Below are 9595 nucleotides of genomic sequence, written 5' to 3'. Positions count from 1 at the left end.
AATAAATAAAAATAATAAAACGAACAAATCCCACCCACTTTCCTACTGGGATTGCCATACTGGCAACCCACTAACAAGAAGCTCGCTGGAATGATCAGCTCGATGATTTTCTTGGCAGTCACTGCTCTTTATTTCGTTTTAGATAATCGTAATGAATTAAATATTTTTCTTAGTTTTCATAGGAGATGATCTATGGAAATTAATGGTAAACGAAATGAGTAGGTATGCCTGTCAAAAACTCTTAAAACCCCCGAGCGCATTGCCTCGTAGCAATTAACGTCATAATGGACAATGATTAGCTCCCAAATTTAGCTTTATATTGATCAACCGATGGATTTTTTTGCAAATAACAAGTTTTTTTTCTCAAAAATCGATGGAATTTTCGCCTTCTACATACCTCGGAAGATCAGTATCTTCAACAAATAAATCAATCCGATCATGCGTTTATATTCCGCAAATGCGAGAATACCTCCAGCGATTTTCTCTGTCGTTTTTCTTGTGTTGTGTAAGTTATCTTTCAATGAAAGTTTTCGAAAGAGCACTTTTGTACACAATTTGACCTTGTTTGTTCTCTCATGAAACATGATAGTGATCAATTACAGCACAGTGGAATGGAATTTTAGTGAGACGCTTGAACACAAGCTTCAGTTTACATGGAAAGGCTCAAGAGTGGTTTTTGTCACACTTGTTAGGGCGTAGCCAACATATTTTGTTCGATGGAGTTAAATCAGATAGCTTCAATTTGAGCTTTGGTGTTCCACAATGCAGCTGTCTGGGTCCGCTTCTTTTTATGGTTTACACCTCAAAGCTCTTCGAAATAATACAAGTGCATCTACCTGACGCCCACTGCTTCGCCGATGACACTCAACTCTACTTATCTTTTAAGCCAAGCAGTCTCACAGATCAGGCTGAGGGGGTGTGCGCCATGGATACAGTATTGTGCAAAGGTAATGCAAACATATTCTGTTGAATTCTTGGCTTTTCGACCAAAACATATGGAATGTTCGATGGGAGCGAATTAAAGATGAAAATTCACAATAATTTACGACACCTATTGTTTCCAACCACGCGAACAGACAATCGACAATTCCCTTGAAAGAAAAATTGACTCAGAATTTTCGAGCGGAAATTTGATCTGGTCGATAAATGACTTCGAACATTTAAGCGAAATTTCGCTCTTTATTTGCTCTGCTCGGACATTCCCATGCATTTCTGAACGATAATTTGCCAAATATACAGCAATGATTCTTTTCTGCTGTCAATTCAGAATGTGTAAGCTTTACGACAACCACTTGTCTGTTTACCTTAGACTCACCTGGACATACTTCAAACTCCGCGCGACCTTGTTTTTGTATCACCATAGGGACCCCTTGTGTTTAATAGTGCTAGCATGCATTATACACAATCGTTCCTGTTGAAACTCTCTTGTGGTCATCATGCCAAAAGATATTTAAATTGTTGAAAGAAGGCTTACTCATCAGGTTTGCCAGTGTCACGCGAATTATTAAAAAGCTTCGACTCACCGGCTCCGTAGCAAATCTACCACGTTCTGAAAGACCCACCAAGCTATCTGAAGAAGCAACTGCTTTTATAGATCAGCAAATGCGAAGCAATGATGAGATGACGAGCACTCAGATCCAGAAGATGCTGGCGAAGCGTGGCATTGCAGTGAGTTCCTCCACAGTGCAAACATCTCACAAGCAACAAGGCTGGACTCTACAGGGAACTGCTTACTGTCAGCTGATACACGATGCCAACAAAGTGAAGAGATTGGAGTACACTCAGCGCATCATGGAGAGTGGCGATACTTTTGACGACGTCATTTTCAGCGGCGAGTCTTTCATTTCCCTTGTGCAGTATCAGCACATTTGTTACAGGAAGGTAGACAAAGCCAACAAAGCAAAAACTGAAACAAAAGCATCCGCTGAGGGTTCATGGCTGGGCAGGAAATAGCAGACACAGTCCCACTTTGATGGCATCATGGATGCTGATTTATTTTGCAACATGCTAAGCAGGGTTGAAATAAAAGTTGCTAAAAACAAGATTTACAAGTCTATGTTTGAGGAAATACTTGTGAGGCAATTGCTTTTTTTCATTGGAAATAGCTGATTAAACTATTGGATCATTAAATCTATTTTTGATATGAGTATAGTTTATTTACATATGCTTGTTCAACGATGTTATTCATGGCGGCTCATGTCACCAAACAAACTAGTTATAATTGTTGATAGGTTCTTATGTTATTTAAATCATGAACAAAATTGTGAAAATTACTATTTTGGATAATGAGCAAATAAGCAAACCTTTTTTATTAATGACAATTAAATTTGATTATGGATATCTTTAATTATAAAATCTCTGACAACTTCTTGCATATTCCTGAAATTGTACTTAAATAATTGGTTTATTTAAATATGAAATTAATGTAATTAAACACATCTACTTGTATTTGCTGTTTGAAATCTACTGGTTTGCAGACTGTTATACAATAGTGATATCAGACTGGTAATGTGTGACTTTTTAGACTTAATTCATGGTCCTCAAAATTTTTTTATGTAAATAATTACTGCATACGGCCTCTCATACTCATGATAGCATTAATTTTGATAGAAAATTTGAAGCTAAATTAGGAATGTTGAGGTGCATTCTATTTACCATGATTATGAACCATTGCCATGGATTTTCCTTCAATTTGCACATGCAGATTAGTGAATGGTTAGAACTGGAATGACAACAACAACGCACTTAAATACTCCATTGGTAGTACAATGTTTAAGTGGCTACCCACATGTACGCATTGCGTACCTATTAAAAAGAAACAGCGAAAAATACGAAGAAACATCCAGGAAGCTTAGGAAAAAAGCTGTACGGCTTACTTCTAAAGCCTCACTCAGAAACGAACATCTACAATGTTCATACAGAAATGAAAACAACTTTGATTCTGCAATACGTTTCAATAGACCATCTGTCATCTTTAGTTGTAAGTGAATGTTACAGTGCGAATTTGAACTTGGAGTCTTATGTGCATAAAGTGAAGTTCAAAGTATTGTTAAACGTTACAGTCAGGCTGAGTGCAAACAAAAGAATAATGCCTGCGTGGGAGAGAGGCATAATTTGGATGGCCGGATTATGCATCTCTAAAATAAAAACAGCCAAATTAGTCCTGACAAGCAGCCTTTCCCAATGGAAACGTCTTAGCAATTCATTTAGGTCATTCAAAGTCCTTGGCAAAAAAAAAAAACAATGGGGGGAAACAGGTGATTGAATTTCCAGGTCTGATATTGGATTGAGTTAAGTCTCTTGAATAAGTCTTACTTCAAGCAGTCTTTCTGCTGAAAATCTTATGTCAAGATTTCAAAATTATGTCAGAATGGGACATAAACTAATGAAATAAATAAAAAATTATGAGTTTGACGCCAATCACAGAAAATGGAATATTACACTCATAATGATGTCACATCCTGTCCTTTTGGTGTCAGCTACATACCGGCAGCAAAATTCCTGCCAGAGAAGCATATCTTAGAACCTTTAACCTTAGATAAGAAAATGAAATGGGATGCAATCATTATTCTATAGGCTGTTTTTTCCTCATAACATAATCTAATTTATATTTTTAATGTTCCTCGATTATTATTGCATAAAACGCTTTTAGTCCATTAAATACCCAACTTCTTTATTACATTACAGGCTCTATTCCTATTTTTTTCTGTAAGGACAGTCTTCGTAAGCCGAAACCGTTCCTTTGAAAAACCCTGATCATGAAAGGCAATTTTAAAAAATACTGGCTTAAAATAGTTATTCCTTCACTGTTCAATTAATCTTGCGCTGCCGCTTTAGCATGGTGTAGTCAGGGCATGGACCTTTTTTTTTCGTTCATTTATGTTCTAGGTGCACCCCAGATTTCGGAGAAAATCTTCCCGGTTATCAAGAATGGTGGATAGAAAGTTGGATGCTTTAGAGCGGCATATGCAAGAGCTTAGCGTTGCAAGAAAGGGGGGAAACAGACTACAGGAGGGTATGGCTTGTTTCAGTTTGGGCAACTACTATCAAGATGTAGTGGACTTTAAACAGGCCATAAGAAAATACTCAGAAGCATTAGCCATTTTTGAGGAAATAGGTTTCAGCGCCGGAAAAGGAAAAGCCTATAGCAATCTCGGCAATTCTTATCACAGCCTTGGCAATTTTAAGCAAGCCATAGCGTACCACAGTCAAGATCTTAGTATTGCAAAAGAAGTAGAGGACAGGACTGCAGAAGGAAGAGCCTATCGCAATCTTGGCAATGCTTCACATAGCCTTGGCAAATTTGAGCAAGCCATAGCGTACCACAGTCAAGATCTTAGTATTGCAAAAAAAGCAGGGGACAGGGCTGAAGAAGGAAGAGCCCATGGTAATCTCGGCAATGCTTATCACAGTCTTGGCAAGTTTAAGCAAGCCATAGAGTACCACAATCAACATCTTGATATTGCAAAAGAAGTAGGGGACAGGGCCGGAGAAGGAAGTGCCTATTGCAATCTCGGCAACGCTTGTGGCAGCCTTGGCAATTGTGAGCAAGCCATAGAATACCACAATCAACATCTCAGTATTGCAAAAGAAGTAGGGGACAGGGCAGGACAAGGAAGAGCCTATGGCAACCTCGGTAACGCTTATAACAGCATTGGCAATTTTAACCAAGCCATAGAGTGCCACAGTCAACATCTTAGTATTGCAAAAGAGGTACAGGACAGGGCTGGAGAAGGAACAGCCAATGGTAATCTCGGGAACACTTATCACAGACTTGGCAATTTTAACAAAGCGATAAATTGCCACAACCAAGACCTTATTATTGCAAAAGAATTAAGGGACAGGGCCAGAGAAGGAATGGCCCATGGAAATCTCGGCATTGCTTATCATAGCCTTGGTAAGTTTAGGCAAGCCGTAAAGTACCACAATCAACAGGTTAGTATTGCGAGAGATCTAGGGGACAGGGTCACAGAAGGAAAAGCCTATTGCAATCTCGGCAACGCTTATAACAGTCTTGGATGTTTCCACCAAGCCTTATTGTACCACGATGACCATCTTAGTATTGCAAAAGAAGTAGGGGACAGGGCCGGAGAAGGAAGTGCCAATGGCAAGCTAGGCAACGTGTATCACAGACTTGGTAAGTTTGACCAAGCCAGAGAGTATCACAGTCAACATCTTAGTATTGCAAAAGAAGTAAGGGACAGGGCCGGAGAAGGAAGTGCCAATGGCAAGCTAGGCAATGCGTATTATAGACTTGGCAAGTTTGAGCAAGCCATAGAGTGCCACAATCAACATCTTAGTATTGCTAAAGAAATAGGAGACAGGGCTGGAGAAGGAACAGCCTATGGCAATCTTGGCAACGCTTATGACAGTCTTGGAAATTTTGACCAAGCCATAGAGTACCACAGTCAACATCTTAGTATTGCAAAAGAAGTAGGGGACAGGGCCGGAGAAGGAAGTGCCAATGGCAAGCTAGGCAACGCGTATCACAGACTTCGTAAGTTTGAGCAGGCCATAGAGTACCACAATCAACTTCTTAGTATTGTGAAAGAAGTAGGGGACAGGGTGAAAGAAGGAAGAACCTATGGCATTCTCGGCAATGCTTATTACAGTCTTGGCAAGTTTAAACAAGCTATAGAGTACCACAATCAAGATCTTATTATTGCGAAAGAAGTACCAGACAGGGCCGGAGAAGGAAGAGCCTATGGCAATCTCGGCAACGCTTATGACAGTCTTGGACATTTTGACCAAGCCATAGAGTACCACAGTCAACATCTTAGTATTGCAAAAGAAGTAGAGGACAGGGCTGGAGAAGGAAGAGCCCATTGCAATCTCGGCAAGGCTTATCACAGTCTTGGCAAGTTTAAGGAAGCCATAGAGTGCCACGAACTAGATCTTAGTATTACGAAAGAAGTAGGGGACAGGGCCAGAGAAGGAAGAGCCCATGGTAATCTCGGCAATGCTTATCACAGTCTTGGCAAGTTTATGCAAGCCATAGAGTGCCACGAACTAGATCTTAGTATTGCAAAAGAAGTAGGGGACAGGGCCGGAGAGGGAAGAGCCTATTGCAATCTCGGTAACGCTTACCACAGACTTGGCGACTGTAAGCAAGCCATAGAGTACCACCAGCTACATCTTAGTATTGTGAAAGAACTAGGGGAAAGGGCCGGAGAAGGAAGAGCTTATGCCAATCTTGGCAATGCTTATTGCAATCTTGGTCATTTTATGCAAGCCATAGAGTTCCACAATCAGCATCTTAGTATTGCGAGAGATCTAAGGGACAGGGCAGGAGAAGGAAGAGCCTATGGCAGTCTCGGCAACGATTATGAAAGCCTTGGCAATTTTAAGCGAGCTATAGAGTACCACAATCAGCATCTTAGTATTGCAAAAGAAGTAGGGGACAGGGCCGGAGAAGGAAGAGGTTATGGGAATCTCGGCAACGCTTATCACAGCCTTGGCAATTTTAAGCAAGCCATAGACTACCACAATGAACATCTCAGTATTATGAAAGAAGTAGGGGACAGGGCCGGAGAGGGAAATGCCTATGGCAACCTCGGCAACGCTTATCACAGTCTTGGCATTTTTAAGCAAGCCATAGAGTACCACAATCAGCGTCTTAGTATTGCGAAGGAAGTATGGGACAGGGCCGGAGAAGGTAAGGCCTATGGAAATCTCGGTAATGCTTATCACAGTCTTGGCATGTTTAGACAAGCCATAGAGTACCATCATCAACGTCTTAGTATTGCGAAGGAAGTATGTGACAGGGCTGGAGAAGGAAATGCCTATGGCAATCTCGGCAATGCTTATGCCAGTCTTGGCAATTTTAAGAAAGCCATAGAATACCACCATGCACATCTTAGTATTGCAAAAGAAGTAGGGGACAGGGCCGCAGAAGGAAAAGCCTATTGCAATCTTGGCAACGACTATCTCAGTCTTCACAATTTTAAGAAGGCCATAGAGTACCATAAGCTACATCTTGGAATTGCAAAAGAAATAGGGGACAGGGCCGGAGAAGGAAGTGCCAGTGGCAATCTCGGCAACGCTTATTACAATATGGGTGAACTTCAAAAAGCACTTTGCTTTAGCGAACAACAGCTTGGAATTTCCATGAAAACAGAAGACCCCATAGGGCAGGGAATCGCATGTTATCAGATGGGTCGTGTTCATGAATGTTCAGACTCCTTGGGCAAAGCTCTCAAATACTATCGTCAAAGCATAAATCATTTTGATGAAACAAGGCTTCTTCAGTCAGAGGATGCATGGAAAATAAGCTTTCGCGAACAAAATCAGTTTGCGTACACCGCTCTGTGGACAGCACTCTTGAAAAATGGAGAGGTTAAGGAGGCTTTGTATGCTGCTGAGCAAGGACGAGCCCAGGCTTTGGCAGACATTTTGAAGATGCACTGCGGCATTGACGAGAAACCTTCAGCAGTTACGATAAAGGAAACAATATCCTTTGCAATGAAAGATCTGCCTTCACAAACTGTTTTCACAGCACTTAAAGGGAATTCGATCAGCATCTGGTTGCTAAGAGAAGATATTGGGATAAATTTTAGACAAAAGCAAATTAAAAATGGAACTGTTCACTCACTGATAGAAAGTTTTCTTAAAAAGATCAGTGCAGGGACCGTTCTACGATGTGAGAATCATTCACTTGATATGAGAGCTGTTGAAGAAACCATTCAGTCTTTGGACGTCTCTCTGAACCCTTTGCAGCTGTTGTATGATGTCTTAATCAGTCCTATCGCAGACTTGCTCCAGGGTGATGACTTAGTCCTTGTTCCTGATGGACCATTATGGTTGGCTCCTCTTGCTGCATTGAGTGACTCTGTCAGAGTCCGTGTAATTCCATCACTGACCACTTTAAAACTGATCGCTAGTGCACCTGACGACTTCCAAATGAAGAATGAAGCGCTGCTTGTGGGCGATCCATGCTTGATGGAAGTCACTTACGGCACTGGTGAACCCATGTATGGACAGGTGCCGTGTGCGAAAAAGGAGGTGGAAGTGATTGGAAAACTTCTGCAGACATTGCCTCTTACAGGAAGAAATGCAACCAAAGCTGAGGTGCTGAAAAGAATGACGTCAGTTGCTTTAATCCACATTGCTGCACATGGAGATGACCAATTTGGAGAAATTGTTTTGGCCCCAAATCCCAAACGCACATCCGTTATCCCTGAGAAGGAAGATTACATGTTAACGTTGAAGGATGTTCATGCCATTCGTCTTCAGGCAAGACTGGTTGTGCTAAGTTGCTGTCATTCTGGCTACGGAAAGGTAAAACCCGAGGGTGTTGTGGGAATAGCCAGGGCTTTCCTGTGTGCTGGTGCTCGGTCTGTTCTGGCGTCACTCTGGGCAATCGATGACGAAGCAACTTTCATATTCATGAAGAGTTTCTATCAACACTTTGCAGATAGAAAAAGTGCAAGTACAGCTCTTCACCATGCTATGAAATCTCTTCGGGAGACAAAGAATTATTCCGCCGCTAAATACTGGGCGCCATTTGTGCTAATTGGCGATGATGTCACCCTTGAATTTGGGGAACACATAAATTCCCCATAAATTCTTTATTGCCCTTCAACCCACTATTTGTTTCCTTTTTTTTAGAAACAATGTCCAAAACGTGAGAAAACCACTTGGACTCTGATACGTCGATATGTAATTATGTAATTCTCCTTTCTTTGTTTATGTGAGTTATTGAAAACAATTCAATCATTGATACTTCCTCAGTCGTGGTCAGACTAAAGATATCATCATCTAGCCATCGTGTTATTTTGGCCCTTAAAATACTTCGTAATAACTCCGAGTTTTATGGGATGTTTCATGGGTGTTCATTTTACATGAAGCAGGTATACTCTTTAGCTTGGTATAGCAACTTTCCATTTAAAATGAAGTGACAGTCTCGGGGAATGTGTATTTTCCGTGTTCCTTTAAGGTTGGCCAAAGCTAAATAAGGAAATTAATCGTTTTGGGAGGCAAGTGGCTATAAGCTAAAATAACCTAGGAAAGTAGAAATGTTTGGAAATTACCTAATTTTTGATATTGATAAACGTAAGAAGTATCTATAGTATGTGAAAATTGCTAGGGCCCAGATTCCATTACCCAAGCGAAAGAATGTCCCATTCAGCGTCAGGAAAATGAACAATAGACCAAATCGACCAACTCAATATTGTACCCAATTCAAATCTCCTGGGGTTAAGATTGTTTGTGTATAGCATTGGAATTTTAATGTAGCATTCCCACTTAAATCATATTGAAATTCCTGGAACAAAACGTTTTCTTTCCAAAGGCTTTAAATTGGACGCAACACCGCGTTAGCGGATTTGGTCTATTGTCTATTTTTCATTTTCCCGCAAAACTTGGTTCAAAAATAGACACTTTTCTGATGCTGATGAGCACTAGGCAAATTTGAGTAAATCTTTCTCTTAGGTGATGGACTCTTGCCAGGTCGTAGAACCTAACAAATGGAAAGTTTCTTACTGTAAAGATTTACATGTTGATTTTCTGATGTTTTGTCACGGAACCAGACCGATGCAAAATAACTCAATGAAACGGGCGATAGGTGGGAAGTAAAAGTTGCCTGATCTCTTAATTT

The 9595-nt window shown here is 40.7% G+C and overlaps 1 protein-coding gene across 1 annotated transcript; it reads left to right on the top strand.

The window, feature by feature from the left end:
* The first annotated feature begins 3892 nt into the window (after nucleotides 1–3892).
* On the top strand, nucleotides 3893–8634 carry LOC138008635 (tetratricopeptide repeat protein 28-like). The gene has a single exon (XM_068855951.1). The coding sequence runs from the start codon at nucleotides 3931–3933 to the stop codon at nucleotides 8560–8562; it is 4632 nt and encodes a 1543-aa protein (XP_068712052.1). The 5' UTR covers nucleotides 3893–3930; the 3' UTR covers nucleotides 8563–8634.
* The last annotated feature ends 961 nt before the right edge of the window (nucleotides 8635–9595 follow it).

This window comes from Montipora foliosa, chromosome 6 (assembly GCF_036669935.1).
Source record: "Montipora foliosa isolate CH-2021 chromosome 6, ASM3666993v2, whole genome shotgun sequence".
NCBI classification, from domain to species: domain Eukaryota; kingdom Metazoa; phylum Cnidaria; class Anthozoa; order Scleractinia; family Acroporidae; genus Montipora; species Montipora foliosa.
Note: the sequence above shows the minus strand (reverse complement) of the source record. Positions and strands in the feature narration are given on the sequence as shown.